The sequence below is a fragment of the Odontesthes bonariensis genome, chromosome 3, assembly GCF_027942865.1.
Source record: "Odontesthes bonariensis isolate fOdoBon6 chromosome 3, fOdoBon6.hap1, whole genome shotgun sequence".
In the NCBI taxonomy this organism is placed as follows: domain Eukaryota; kingdom Metazoa; phylum Chordata; class Actinopteri; order Atheriniformes; family Atherinopsidae; genus Odontesthes; species Odontesthes bonariensis.
This window is the reverse complement of record NC_134508.1, coordinates 12,411,968-12,428,052: the sequence shown is the minus strand read 5'-3', so window position 1 is coordinate 12,428,052 and position 16,085 is coordinate 12,411,968. Positions and strand designations below refer to the sequence as shown.

General features: G+C 40.7%; 1 protein-coding gene across 1 annotated transcript; it reads right to left on the bottom strand.

Moving 5' to 3' along the window:
* Positions 1-10,377: 10,377 nt before the first annotated feature.
* Positions 10,378-12,287, bottom strand: mafbb (v-maf avian musculoaponeurotic fibrosarcoma oncogene homolog Bb). The gene has a single exon (XM_075460327.1). The coding sequence runs from the start codon at positions 11,904-11,906 to the stop codon at positions 10,974-10,976; it is 933 nt and encodes a 310-aa protein (XP_075316442.1). The 5' UTR covers positions 11,907-12,287; the 3' UTR covers positions 10,378-10,973.
* Between the last annotated feature and the right edge of the window lie 3,798 nt (positions 12,288-16,085).

The following is a 16,085-nucleotide window of genomic DNA, read 5'->3' as shown; positions in this document are numbered from 1 at the left end:
ATCTTCTGAAAGTCAAATTAGTTGAAATGTACCAAATTCAGTCTCTCTGTTGGCGTGAGCCATTGTGGCAAATTCACACTCTGGTTTACTGTACTAAAAGCATAAAGCTACACAAGATAACTTGAAGATATTATCTACCAAGTCTTTTCCTTTCGGCTACAGGCCAAACAGAAAGATGACTTAATCCAATGTGAATTAAAAGAAGATTTTTGCATATTAGCGGCCAGAGTCCAGCCAGAATGATGAATCAATCAAGAGAATTTGCTTTATATTCCTGCCATCTCTTGCACATACACGAGAAGATCTAAAATAATAGTCTGACTCTAGTTACTGCCTCTACACAGAGCACAAGATCTGTGACAGAGAGCTCCAAATTTAGCGTTTTGTGGCTCATAATGGGAGCAGTTACTTGGCCGAGCAGATGCAGTGATAAAGCCCTGTCATCAGGTAAGGTGAGGATAGGAGGAGAAGGCAAGATGGCAACGCTCCGCTCTTTCCACTCCAGTGGGAAGACTTGTCATGCCACCTTTCCAGAGGTGATGAAAACAAATGGAAATAAGGACTCTCGAGTGTGCACGCACACACATAGAAACTGTTTACACCTGGGTGCACAGCCCCTATCTGTTAGACTGAGGACCAAGCTTGCCTCCATTTCTCATGCTCCCGCTTCAGCCTAATGCTGACACAGATGTACTGTAAAGAGATAGCAGCGCAGATAGGTATGTATGTGCATGTCAGCGTAGCTCCAGGGGTGAGCAGGTCTGAAAACACAAAGAGTGAAAAGATAACATGCGCTCTATCTGCCTTTTTTTCATCAATGTCAAAACACTTTTAAAAAAACACCTTGAACAGATTTGGGGAGCACTCCATGACCGAACGTCTTAAGGTGTTTCTTCTTTTGCTGATGAAACCTTAAATAAGGATTAAAAGATTTCCTATAGATAGTTCCTATAGAGAGACTTCTGACCTTCTGGCCTGTCAGTGTTTGACATAGCTTCTGAGAACCTGCTCCTGTTTCAAAGTCTTCTCTCTGGGTTGTGTGGGAAAGTGAGATACTGATGCTTTCCACTTATACAACCAATAAACCACAGCCATGGTGACCAAACATTTCAGCTGCTACTGACAAGTCAACTCAGTCGACCTCCAGATCCATCCAGACAACAAAGCAACTGAAGTCCGCAGCAGGACATTACGAAAGAATCTTTAAAGAAAGAGGTCACCTTATCACTTGGATCAATAAAATCCAATGTTACCATGCAGCGATACTTTACTCTTTCCAATAACATGTAGCCAACTTTGAAACATGAAAACATTATCCAAAACATGGGTTTACTTTGCATTACTTTTTTAAAGTTGTCACATTTCCCCTCTTAAAAGTGCGCTTTCTCTCTTCATGAAAGTTAGCAAATTCAACATAGGATTTTATTATCATTAAGTCACCTGGATGCTGACAGGTTTTATTTAAGGCAACTGGGCAGGAAAAAAAATGCTTTTTTTCAATTTTAGGCCAGAAAAAGGATGGATTCGTCCACACGAGTCAGGACTGTTGCTCTCCTCCTCAGCATTTAAATATAGCCCCACGGACCATTATTTCAGTCACTCACAGACTTATGGCGACCTCTTGACCTCAACAGAGACTTGAAGCTGACATGCTCACTCTGAATGCTGTGCAGCAGAGTAGCAAACAGAAGCAGAGATCCACTTCAAGATAAAGATTTCCTTGATTCCGATGTTATCACTCGACACAAGACACGTTTCCTTGATTTGTCTAAAGTTTCATCTGGGCTCCAAAAGACAGAGTAAAAGCACGGGAGATAGGCACATGGGGAGTTCCCACAGCAAATGGACAGTTGAACGCTTCCTAACACGTGACACTCCAGCAGAATTTGTTGGGTTACAAGTCAGAGGCCACTTGTTCCTGTTGGATGTGTTAGTGCTGCAGACCTCTGCTCAGCACACTTAACTCACACACACCTTTGCACAGTTCACTCACTCCTTTCGGTCTCTGGGCTGCTTTTATAACCATTTGCAGTTTTTACATCAGTTTTGGTCATATGTATTATACAATATTGCTTGTAAAGCCATTTAACAATCGGTTGTGCTGCATGACAGACAATAAAAAAGGAAGACTGAAATCCAATGCATCAGCACAGCTTTTAAAACTTTTGTGTAAACACATTTGTGAGATAGCATTCGCTTTAAAAGCTGCAGTAATAGAGATTTCTAGCAATGTCGGCAATGTGGCTCAAGGCATCATTGGGACATTACCTTAGTGTAGAGTGAAACATCCCAGCAATTACTGTATTGAAATGTTATACAGATTTCCACAGTCATCCCTCAGTTGATGACTGACTATTGTAATTACATTTAAAACGGGCATTCATAACCTCCTCAAGTTAAACTGTAACTGGCAATCACATCATAATCTATTGTTGTATTGTAGTGCTGAGTAATACTAGTTTTGGTAAAGGTATAGTGGTTTTCTGACCACTTAAAGTGCTTTAACACTACAAGCCACATTCTCACACACACACTCCCACATCGATGTATGTATTAGAGACAACATGGGGTACAGTTTTTTACCCAAGGATGTCCAGGAGGAGCCGGGAATCAAACCACCGCCTTTCTTACTGGCAGACAGCTGCCCTAACCCCCTAAGCTACAAGCCGCTCTGCTAACAAAAAAATAGAAGAAGGAGGATTGTTTTCGTGTTGTTTTGGCTTGTTTTCTGTATCTTGTGGCTCAATATATCCATAAGTAACCATGGATACCCTTGCCTCTGTCATTTTGCAAGTATTCCAGCTTCCAAGGTATGGTTTTGTCTTTCAAGTTTGTGTGGTTTCTCTGTCCAAACAGGCTACATTTTCAGATCAGTTTATTTAAAGTACAAATTCTTATTACCATACAGTGTTTATGGATATGTTAAAGTGAAAGAATTAACTTGTTATAAAAACGTATTCTGAGGTACAATGTCTGAAAAAAACAGAATACAATCATTTACAAATCTCATAAATGCAATTTACTATAGAAAAAAAAAACATATCAACTATTGAAAGTGAGCTACTTTTACTAGTTCATGAAAAGTATTAGCTCATCTTAAATTTGATGGCAACAGCACATCTAAAAAAAGTTGTGATTTACTCACCAACTCGGTGATACACTCTGGTGTCTTAACTACCAGTTCCGCTCCTACCCCTAACAGTCCTGTTTGTTCATTCATTAGTTTAGTTTCCAGAAGATTATGGGCTTAGTTAATAAGTGGCCTTACAAGTCTTACTCAGTCTCACTGGAAAACTCACTGGTTGTTCCTGTGGAGTTTTCCAGCCTCAGTGGAACAATAAAGTTGCACAGTTATGTTGTTTTGTTATGTTCGAAAGTCCTAAAACCCCATAGAATAAGAAGTTACGTTATCTGATTTAAAAAAAAAAATATCAATCACTTGTGTCTATCATTACAAAAGTAGACATGCAGTTTGTAATTTGAGGATTTTACACGTCGAGATGCATGTAATTGTAGACAGGTTAAGTCACAATGTCTAGATATTGACTTCACCACTTTTACAATAATGACAATAACATCAAATGGGTGAAGCTAGGGGACTTTGGTCAATTTAAATTTATTCTCTAAGTTCTGTGTTTATTGCTTATTTTTAGCAGAATATTATACAAAATGTGTTGAGATTGAAAATCCTGTGCACAGTACTAATTTCAGTTTAACAAAGACTATCTCTTTGGACTCATTGTTTCACAAATCTGGACATATTGGAGACATGTGATGTCAAATATCTAAAGAATGACTGTGTCGGTTCTGGTGACATTAAAATCAAAACTTGAGGAGATATTCTGTCCATGGCCATTGATTGTGCAAATTTTCTAAGATATAGAAGGATGGAAGTCTGAACTGACCAAAGGTTACTGTGAGACAAACATTTGTCATCAATCAATGGATGTCCTAAAAAAGAAGTAAACTGTGTAAGATGTACGGTAATGGTCATCGATTGCACAAATCAAAATGCAAATAAATTCATGCTGCAAATTAGTAGATACAACTTTCTATATTTGTGAAAGATTTCTGTTTCCCCTCCATTTTAGTAAATATACTTTGTGAACACTACTTGGAGTGATTGGAAATTTCTGAAAAATACTTCTTTTTACAAGAAATATTTAATTTGCAAAATCTGACAGTGGAAAAAGAGAGGCCCCCTTCTGGGTGTCCTTGCGTTGCCTGTGTCTGGGCAAACCAATTGGCAACTGAGGAAACTGCAAAGACAATTTAAACTACTGGTCAGGATGTGCAGAGTTCACACGTGCAAAAAGGGGGCAGCAGTGAGTGCATTAAAAAATAAGAGAAAATCTGAGGACCAGATAGAATGAAAATAATAATAAAATGAAATAATAAATATAGCGTCTGTGTTTTGCATTTTTCAGTAATGTCATATAGAGCTGGTTTCTCTTGAAACGTGATTGTCAGTTGGTCTTTGGTTTCTTCAATCCACATAGTCACGATGTAAAATAGTTGCTTGTTGAGAGTGAAGATGACAAAGAGGAAGAGATTGTTTAGGACATGTTGAGTTAGACATTTGCTTTCTGGTAGCCTCCCTTCTTGTGCCCTCTCTGTGCTTCTCTCATTGAACGATGTGACACTGATTTAACATGTTGAATCGGCTAAACGGGGTCAACCATGATTTCATGACGATGAAGATTTCAGTCAAATCTCTCTGTGAAACACTTCCAACTTTTCAAAATGTTTTAAAATAATTTTTTATCCTTTTTCATCAATCATTTACACTTTGATATCAGTAAAGTATTACTATGACCCATGACTCCAAAGGAATTCCAATATCACCCCATATCTGCTGGATTTGTGAGCATGGAAGTGCTAACGACATCAGTGCATCATTTTCATATAAAGTAGGTAATGTGTTCACAAATTCTTTTTACTCCCTTCAAGGCCCCTAAAATTAAATGACTTATTAGATTTAACACAACAAATTATCATTGTATTTATTGCATATGTCTCAATTCATTACTTGCAACATGTAAGAATTGAATTTCCACTTGCAGTTATTAAGGTGCTAGAAACAGATGCCTTTACTTTTAACCTTTCCTTTAATTTTCTTGAGACGTTAGGTCCTCTTTTTTTCTTCCATTGAAGAACCCAGAGCAAAGTACTTCCTGTATTTTGGTCACAAAAAGAACAAACATGTACATGGGTTCACTGTAGGATAAAGGCCTGCATCCCCTTAAATAGAACCCTTATAAGCTCTGTGTTGGCCAACCACAAACGTCTCTCCCTGACAGTCCGACCGCAGCACACAGTTGGTTGTTCCTCAGTTATTTCAGCGAAAGGCTTAGCATTGAACACGATGACAAAGAAAGCTGAAAAACCAAAGAACGAGTGTGTGAACTGTCCTCTGCCAAGGCTTCCAGCTGCATGCGAGGCAGAGAAGGCTACAGCGGTCCTAAAATCAGCTGGGAAGAAATTAACATGGGTTTAAGTACAGCACAGGGCTTCTGAGAAATTTGAGGGAAAGAGTTATGACACAAGGGAGATGTTAACATGACACATTAGTGGGAGAGTGACACACCCAATTCCAAGGAGGCCTGCTAGACTTCACCAAAATGCATGACACTGCTGCCATAATCGAATGTCAGCAACCCCCACAGAAATAAGAAGAGGGGTGTTGAACAGTACATGAGCAGAGACAGTTGTACTCTCCTATTTTGTGAGTTTATATTGTATTTTCTTGCATTGTGTTGGGAATAATAACTCTAAAAGCAGCTAAATGTAATTACCTTTTAGCCTGCCAACATAAAGCAGTCTCTCTTTCTCTTCTACATTCACTTATAGGAGAGAGAGAGAGAGAGAGAGAGAGAGAGAGAGAGAGAGAGAGAGAGAGAGAGACTGTCTTTCTTGTCTTTCTGGGTTTTTTTTCTCAGCATGCAGAAATGTTTATTTCCTCATATGCAGCACTTTTCCCAAAAACCAGAGTTCCCACCTCCCACAACCTTTCCCGTATGAAAGTATTTGACTGACACTATATTGTCTCTAGGGACTGGACCTGCTTTCCTGGTTGTGTTAAACTTGCTGGAGCACACATGCTGGTGTCAGAGCAGGAGTTGACCCTTAATCAGCAGAGCTTTGTCAACAACAACTGAGAGCCACAATTATCTTCCCTATAGATAGGTAGGTTGTGTACTGGGATCCGGGGGTTGTGGAAAGGGAAGAGGCTGTCGGTGGGAGGGGGGGTCGTGGCTCGTGTTTCTACTGTGCACTAATGGACCCCTGTCAACATTATGGACAGAAACAGGAGGGCGCCTGCCAGCTGCATGACCCCCATAAAACAGAACAGGAAATCCTTGCAGGGAATGAAAGGGAAAGACTCTTCTCTTCTCTCTTCTCTTCTCTTTTCTTTTCTCTTATTTTTTGCAGGAAACTTGCACTGCCACACTTATGAAACCAGAGAATATCATAAGTATCCCTGGAAGGAAGTAAAGTTGAGGTGCTGACATTATTGGAATGTATTTAAAATGATTAGTCATTTTCCCACCAGCTGCACAATTAATTTACCCTTGTTGTGAACACCAGTAAACGCTCTGTTGTTCACCTCTGTTAACAGGCTATGGCTGTTTTATAATAGTTCTGTCACGCTGGGAGAAACCTGTATAATTATTACATATAGTGGATCACCCTTGGCACTTTTACCAAAGTCCAGCGCCTATAATGGGACAGGACTTTGTCACACTTCCCTCCGTAGTGTCCACTGAAACGTGACAAGCTCTTTATCAGAGAGCCTTCCTATCAGATCCCTGAGAGTTTGTGGAAGAACACGTTGAACACATTGTCCTCAGGAAGTCAGCTTCTTTATTACAGCCAATAAGACAGCAAGCTTTATTGTAGTTTTGGGGCTACACATTAATCCACTCTGTTGGATCCTGTAAGTCCATCATGTGATTACTTTAGTCATTACCAGTAGTACAACCATAATTACTGTGGAGTCTGTCAGGATGGGGCAATAGGGAAAAAATGCCGTCATATTCCATGCAGAAGAAACCAAATCCAGTCTCAATCAGAAAAAGATGCATTTCTCACAAAAAAAAAGTCATAATCACATGATTTTATAAAAACACAGACCTTTGTGTAAGGGAGCTTGAGAGTGCACATATACATGACAGCCAGTTTTTGCATACGCATGGCTGTGTGTATGTGTGTGTATGTGTGTGTGCAAAGCATGTCCATGGAAACGTCTGAGTGCGTGTGTGATCGCTGCATGATTCACAGTGTCACAACTGTGAGCAGAAACGACTGGACATCCTGAGCGGAAACCACAGCCATCGAAGCTGCGTTTTCCTGCGACATCCAACCAAACACTCTCACAAAGAGTCACTTGACTGGACCCTCATATAGGAAGTGAAAGAGGAAGCCACCTCGTCCATCCTGTCCTCCATCCCAATCTCTGCTCTGCAGTTCACGTGAAGCCACTCTTATAGACCATCAGCCAGTATGAGACTCTACTGTTGCAAAACAACGGGGAAAGAACTGGCTGGGGCTGGAAATGATTTGATATTGGGGGTCAAATGGCTGGTCACTTGACATTTAACCACAGAGGATTAGTGACAATCATGTTGTGAGTGAAGAATGCACTGATTGATCAACAGTGTATGTTTGAAAGAAAGAATATCTACTCAGTTGACCAAATAGTTCCTCCATTTCTTATCTAATTTCTAACAGTTTTTGTTACAGTCAGTCAGGAGCTCTTTAACGAGACACTCAGTGCTCGGACAGCCGCACTGGTCCAAACCAACAGTGCTGAGAGGAGATGGGTATGATATCACAGATGGATGTGGTAAGTGGTGTTTGACTGTGGGGTCTTTTGGCCTGGCCTTCCCTCATGGCTCGAGCCCTCTGGCTGTGTGCATGGGTGTTAGTGTATGCAGCCTGGCAGCCTGCATTCCTCTGCCTCTCCCCTCACAATGGTGAGTATCTGCAGCATTCCTCTGTCTACGTCCGCTGTCTGAGAGGCAGCCAGGCCTTGGCAAAGCCCAGCACTCGGCCAAGAGGCTGGCACCACGCTCAACTGATTCGGATGAAATGTTTTCACTGAACGCTTGCCATTCTGAGGCATTTTTTAAAGACTGAAATGTATCTTATAGTTAAGTTTAGAGTAATTGTTTTATTATTAGTCTCTTAAAATAAAAGGTTTATTGCGGATGGGATTTTGAAACAAAATAAGAGTCGATGATGGATTCTTATAAACCTGCTTCATTCCCCGCTTTACTTTTTTAAAAATGAATTTCAGGCAATTGTTCATTCTTGCTGTCTGTTTTTAAAAAATGCAAGCAGGTCTTTTCTAAGCTGTTCTCACCGCTCTTTATTCGTCTCCTACTTTGCTCTATCTCTCCCTTGTTCTGATGCCACAGCCGTGCAGACACCTTTCCCTCCTGCTGACTCAGTAGCCAGCCTCAGGCGCTGTGGGCTCGGGGTGTTGGTGGCGACGAAGAGAGAGGAGGGGGGGAGTGCGAGGCTCCCACATCAGGCTCGCCAGCCTATCACATGCGAGGGAAAAGAGCTGGCTAATCGTTTCTAGAATGGCACACTGTCACACAGCACCACAAACCGCTCTCCTCGCCAACACTTCTTCTGTATTATTCCACCGTTGCTTAGAAATCCACATGTGATGCATGCAAGTGCACAATCACACAAGCAAGCTCACAAAGAAATGTTCCAAAAACCACACCTATTAAAATCTGTCAGTGAGTGCAGGGTCGATAACATGCAAATTTTCCGTTTGCAAATATGTATTTACACATTACACATTTACACACATAATTCAGTCTTAATGTTGTATCATTTGTATTTTTAGCTCATGTTAAACAATGTGTTAAAAGAATCCAGCTGATCATGTAATTTACCATAAATATTATCTAGAAATATGTAATTAATTTTGTCACAAAAACTAATGGTAATGTAACATAACTATGTAATTGATTATCTTTATGAATAAATAAAATGGTGGTAACATTGACTTTTATGACAGCAACTATCAGAGTAGCTCAACTTTTAATCAACATATCTTAAATAGAGACAACTCGGTTTCCCAATAAACTGTGACTGTTAATGTCGACTTATATTACATACTATAGGACAGCCACGTATTTATTAACCTTTCCACCTTTCCTAAAAGCAATAAAATAAAGAAGAGCAATATGTGCCAAAACCATCTGCTCATTTCCTGCTACATGCTCAATGTTAGCAAACACCACGTCACACACTCCCACTGCAGCGAGCAGACCTTCAGGGATCAGGCCTGTTTTCAGGGGGAAAGTGCTTTTGCACCTGTGCTGTGACTTTAGAGTCTGCTTTCCCTCAACAGAAGGGCCGAGGTCAAATCTGTCAGGGGTCACATACGAAAAGAGAACCTGGTTTCCAGACCGGGGTGAGCCACCTGCCCTGCTAAACTCTCACAAAGGGAGAGAACAGTTACAAAGTCTTCTCTGACAGTAAAACACTCTCTAAGCTTTTATGCAGAGCCTGTCGCAGAGGTTATAAACTCAATTTACAATGTGGCCACTTATCACGCATTATCACACTGGCCTTGGAACTCTTACGGTCATCCAAATATTATTGTAGTCATGAACTGGGAATGATCTGCGGTCAGGAAATTTGCCTGGAGGAATTAGAAAATATAAAATAAAAAAAACAACATATCAAGTGTGAAAGTTCCTTCGGAGCTGAGCAGCCGCGTGGTGTGGTTGTTGTTTCTATCTATCTTCCTCTGTTAATGCATGCAGAGGTGATCTGTTTGTCTCAGGAATACGGAAGGGAAGCCTGATTTCCACTCCATTTTATCTGTGCCCCACAGCCCCTGCCAGTTTGGCCACTGGGCTTTCACATGCTGGGGTCCCACAGGAAGCAGCACCATGAAGGGCAAAGGTCATGGAAGGACCATTCACCACTAAACTAACTAAAGCACAGCACCGTGATTGTTCTAAGCTTTTTCAGCTGATTAACTAGATACTTATAAGCATGATAATGAAGTCATGAAATGAGCTTTTGTTTTTTCTCTAGTGTAGAAATTTATTTTGGAAACTATGTCTGTGCTTGCACAAATCTGTTTCCTCTCATATTCACATATAAAATGCACACACTAACAGTGCAACACCCTGAAACCATGGAGCGTTTCAAAATTTACATTCAACGTATTTTCTTTGATCTTTTTTAAGGAACTTTTATATGATGACAATTACCATTAGAGGTTATTGCAAGAGATTCCAAAAATACATAAATTTAGATAACCAAGGTGAAAACAACATGGAAAAATGTACAAATGTATCGCCGTAGTGATGGGATAAAGATTTGTCAGCAGATGAGACACAATTTTTAAAAAGTCACAATAGGTTTATTGATCCAAAGTAAATGAAAAAACATAGAAGATGAAAAACAATCTGCCTTTCTTTTTGCATAATTGTATCTTAGCTCAAAAAAAGGAGCAACATATAGAATGTATCTGTCCAGCAGAATCAGCTTTATGAAAAATAATATAAGTGTGATTTTTAGCATCATTTGTTCAGATTATTTTCTGTTTTCTGAAGGCATGAACACAAAATATAATTTGAGCAACAAAAACAAGGGCAAAGCAAAATCACCAAAAAAAAAAAAACACAACCAAAATACATGAAGATGAACAGTAACTGAATAAGCTAAACGATTATATATTTGTCAATAAAGCAAATATTCTCTGATTTCAAGTATCTCCTGACAAAATACACACAGGCTGTGCCTGCATGAAATAAGAAAAAAACATCCCACACATGTCCTGCATGCATGCTTCATTGCAATTATCCATTCATAACTTGTTGTACTGTCATAATTATTTAAGACATGTCCTTATAAGATGATTTAAAAACTTGAGGAGCTGTCAACACGAGTGGCCCCTTATGGAAAAGAATCCGTTTCGGAGGAAGCAGACCGACTCACATTAGATACTCAGGTGAGGAAGGGTTGTCACTGGTAGACCCGGTTTCGTGGTAACAGTTTGCACCGGACAGTTTCTCGCATTTAAGTTTGTATGCATCCCTTTCCCGAATCAGTCTGTTGAGTTCATGTTTCAGCTGCTCGACCTGTGACACCAGGCTCGTTTTCTCGTGCTCCAAAATATGTTTCTGTTGGACGCGCTTGTAGCGGCAGGACTGTGCGTAACCTCTGTTTTTCAGGGTCCGGCGCTTCTGCTTCAGACGCATCACTTCGTCCTTACTGAGGCCTCTGAGCAGCCGATTGAGCTCCCTGACGGACATGGACACGAGCTGGTCGTCTGAGAAGTTCATATCGGCGTCGGACAGCCTGTCGTGGCGGCTGTACTGCTGGAGCTCGTGCGCTCCGATCTGCTCTGACTCTGGCGACTGAGGGGACGCGCTCCCTATTTCATCTTTGAGATAGGCGTCTTGGCAGTGGCTGCTGGGGATACCTTGCATGTCGTGGTGACCTGGAAGACCCTGGTAATGTTGGGCTTGCTCGTTCAAGTGGCCATAGCCATCGTAGTCAGCCTGGAAAGGTTGCGGATGGTGGCTGTGGGACGCAGATGGGTGTCCCTGCTGCGTTGTGGCACCAATGAGGGCCTCCATTGCGTCCTCGGGTGTCAGGCCAAAAGATTGAGGGTACATTTGATGAGGGTAGCCTCCGTTGTTGGGTACCCAGAACTGGTCTCCCCCTGGATTGTTTCTCTGCTCGTTCGGGTTGAGATTTGGCGATGAGGGAACCGAGTTGCAAGGTGTGCTGGCGGGGGTGGAAGAGATGGAGTCTGGTCTCTGAAGCTGGCTGCACGGCCCGATGAAGGAACGATCCAAACCCTGCATCATCTCTTTCTTGACGCCGAACTTCATCAACTCAAAGTCGCTCACGAAATCCATTTGGATCTTTTGCAGCCCCAAATGTCAATACGCCTCCGCGGACAATTGAAATAACAAGCTGGTTTCGTCAAAGAGCTCCAAATGTCCACTGATATTTCATACAGTCAGCAAAATCGCCGTCAGATGTAAAAAAAAAAAAAAAAAAAAAAAATGAAAAAATGAAAATGAGGCGTATTTCCAGACTTTGCTTTCAGTAAAAAGGATTTTTTTTTAAAGAAAGAAAAAAAAGAAGAAAAAGAGCATTCGTGGAAAAAATATCTTCAAAACAAGCTCCCACCTTATCAAACTCTGCACAGCGTTGCGCTGCTTGTTCGACTTGAGGAGCCACAACCTGAAAGTCGGATGACTCCGAAACACTGGATCAACCGAAGTCTGTTCAGGAGAAGCGCACTTTCTTCATAAAGCTGCATTGGTGTGATGTCACGCTTTCCAGACTACACCTCCACGCTGTTCTCCAATGAAAACACGCTGAAGGGGACGATTTGCATAATAGAAGGACTGAGTTTGTCCCCACAAGCTGATCCTTGTTATGAAAACCTATAAGACCAAAACCTACAGACAGTAGCTACAAGTAGGCTATGTACCGCGGAACATAATATCGCCTGTGTGTGTGTTACAGTCACATTGTATTTTACAATGAACATTTAGTTAATTGCTTGTTTAGATGTAAATCAATATCAGTCAAATGTGCAGGACTTCTATGGGCATTACTAATATTGGGAAAAAAATAGCCAACTTCACGTGGGATTACAAATACCTAAGTACATTTGAACTGTAACATTAAATATTTCTATTTTCATTGACTGAATACAAGTAGTGTGTAATAAATCCTGAATTGGTGCCTATTTATTCATCAAGACATTCTGACATCAGTTTAAACAAAAGACTCAGTAACTGATTTATTTAAGTCTGTGCTCCTTGGTTGGTCAATACTGACCTCTTGTGGTCGGTAGTCTACACTGCAGGAGTCCCACTAAAGGTGCAACTGAGGTGCAAAAGTCCAATGCTGTATACTTTGTGCTCTTATTACCATTCTAATATCAAAATGTTCATCTCGTTCAGGAAATAATGGGTATGTCTACTGGTATTACTATCTTTTATGATTTCAAAATATTTTTTTCCCCAGAAACTTTGAAAAGTTTTTAAAAATTGTGCCAATTTTTACCCCTTTTCAAAATCAATAAATTATTTCCGTGAGCTGGCTATTGTGAGGACCAATATCTTAGGGGTCTTTCAGGAGATCATCACATTACCTCCATTATAACAAATACACATATATAGATAGAATATAATAATAGAAGGTCATTCACATATTTTAAATAAAAGTCCTGAGTCATTCACAGTAAGATGGGACATTTCTTTTGAGGCTGTTTTAGACTGTAACAATAAAATCATTTGCATGTTTAAATAGTCTTAATGTTGGTTCAAAATGTTGTGCCTCATCTTCCACTTTAACAAAAATCCAGATGTGTAATAGTTTAGGTTGTTTAACTGATTTAAATACTAACTTGAGCTTGTAATTCAGCAGCCAACAACCGTAAAGCAAAATGGTGCGATGCAGGACTGGAAACCAAAGTCGTGAACTGTGGTATCTCAGCCCCCGCTCGCTACAGGACCGTTTCAGGCCCAGGAATGTGCTTTACAAAGGTCAGTGTATTTCAAAACGAGTCAGAGGCACATAGTTTTCAGGTCCACAAACTTCTCTATGGTTGCTTTAAAGTCATATTGAGTAATAGTTCTCCAAAGTTTCTTTAGGTCTTACAAAATTTGATCTGTTAAGCCACTTGAATCAAGCATAAAACAGATCGCTAACTCCAGGTATGAATCAGTTTTGTGCAGTCTGTCACAACAAGACATAATTTGTTCCCAATTTTTTGGGATCCTTTTCAAAAAGAAATTGTTTGATAAGTCTTGATAAGTTTCAATCAGGCTTCAGACGTCATCACAGCACTGAAACAGCTCTGGTCAAAGTGTTAAACGACATCAGGTTGAATACTGATTCTGGTCATGTTTCAGTCCTGGTTCTGTTGGACCTCAGCGCTGCGTTTGATACTGTAGATCACAGAATCCTGTTGCACAGGCTGGAAAACTGGGTTGGACTTTCTGGAGCGGTCCTTAACTGGTTCAGGTCCTACTTAGAAGGCCGGAGTTATTTTGTTACAATTGGCAGCTATGAATCTGAGCGAGTGGCCATGACTTGTGGAGTCCCCCAGGAGTCAATTCTTGGACCTCTTCTGTTTAACTTGTATATGCTCCCTTTGGGTCAGATATTGCAGAATTTTAACATCAATTATCACAGTTATGCAGACGATACACAACTTTATGTGTCTCTGTCACCGGACGACTGCAGCCCAGCAGACGTACTGTGTCAGTGTCTGGAGGAAGTAAACACCTGGATGAGAGAGAATTTTCTACAATTAAATGAAGACAAAACTGAGATCATTCTGTTTGGTAGAAAAGAGAAGAGGGTCAGCGTTGGTAAATATCTTGAGACTCGGGACCTTACAATCACTGACCAAGTTGGTAACCTCGGAGTGTTGATAGACTCAGATCTGACTTTCAGCAGCCACATCAAAGCTGTCACCAAGGCAGCTTTTTACCATCTCAGAAACATCAACAGAATTAAAGGTTTTCTCTCCCAAAAAGACCAGGAGAAACTCATCCATATATTCATCTCCAGTAGACTCGATTACCGTAATGCTCTTTTAACTGGACTTCCCAAAAAGAGCATTAAACATCTGCAGCTCATCCAGAACGCTGCTGCTAGAGTTTTAACCCGGACTAAGAGACCTGAACACATCACACCAGTTTTAAAATCTTTACACTGGCTTCCAGTCAGTCACAGAATAGATTTTAAAAGCCTGCTGATGGTTTACAAATCCCAGAACGGTTTAGGCCCAAAATACATCTGTGATATGTTCAGAGAATATAAACCCAGCAGAGCTCTTAGATCCAAGAACTCAGGCCAGCTGGTCCAGTCCAGAGTCCAGACTAAACATGGAGAAGCAGCATTTAGCTGTTATGCTGCAAATAAGTGGAACAAACTGCCAGTGGAGATTAAACTTTCACCAAATGTAGACATTTTTAAATCCAGGTTAAAAACATTTCTTTTCTCATGTGTCTATGCATGAAATATCTTTTAACTTATCTAGACTGTTGCCTGATTTTAAATTCATTTAAATGATTTTATTTGTTTCTCTTTATATTATTTTATGTATTTTTAATGCTTCTTGCACTCCCTGCTGCAATGCTTTTATTTTATGTAAAGCACTTTGAACTGTTTGTACATGAAATGTGCTATACAAATAAATTTGATTTGATTTGATAAAACATTCAAATTCAACAAAAACTACCAACTGAATTTAAAGCAGTATCTATGGTGGTATATGAAAAATGGCAATGTACCATGCAGCTGAGATACACAACTGGAAAACTTTACAGGCACCCTGGATTTTCCTGTCATACGACATTTTTGGGCCACGAGATGGGACTTCAGCGACCACAGTATCCAGTCTGGCACTAACAGAAGAAGAGGAAGCAGCAGTCACCACTGAAAGTGGCAAACAAAAACTGAAACGCGCAATAGTGAAAACAGAGTAATTGCAACAATGGTGGAAGCTCCTGGCAGGCGAACATTACCTTTTCTATGAACCCCCTATGTTAGGACCCTCCGGTCGTATAGTATTTTGTGTGCGTGTGTGTGTGTGTGTGTGTGTGTGTGTGCGTGTGCGTGTGTGTGTGTGTTAGGGCTGCAGCCAGGTGAGTTGTCCCAGCTGTGGTTGAGTAGGCCTAATCAGCTGGGCTACTTTTAAAAAGAAGGTGGAAGACGCCACCCGAGTGCCAAGGGGCCGGCTATTGTTGGTGTGTTTTTCAGTAGCTTGTGCAGTGTTGAGAGACAGCGTAAACCTTTCCAGTGGAAGGAGGGTGATTGTTTGAATTTGGTTTTGTTTGTTCTGTTAATCATTTCGGATCTCGTTTTTCCTCAACAGGTTACGTTGGGATTGTTTTTCTTTTAGGTTTTGTGTTACTTTTCCTTTCAAATAAATTACTCTTTAACATCACCCATCAGTTCTCCTTGTTTTATTTCCTCAGCCCGGGACACTTTATTGTTACCCCGTAACACCTTGCCTTTTACTTGTGTGGGGGGGGTTTGAATTGTAACCTCCTTTTAGGAATGAC

Coding starts and splice junctions, on each gene's coding strand:
- mafbb (XM_075460327.1), bottom strand. CDS start 11,906: ATGGATTTCGTGAGCGACTTTGAGTTGATGAAGTTCGGCGTCAAGAAA.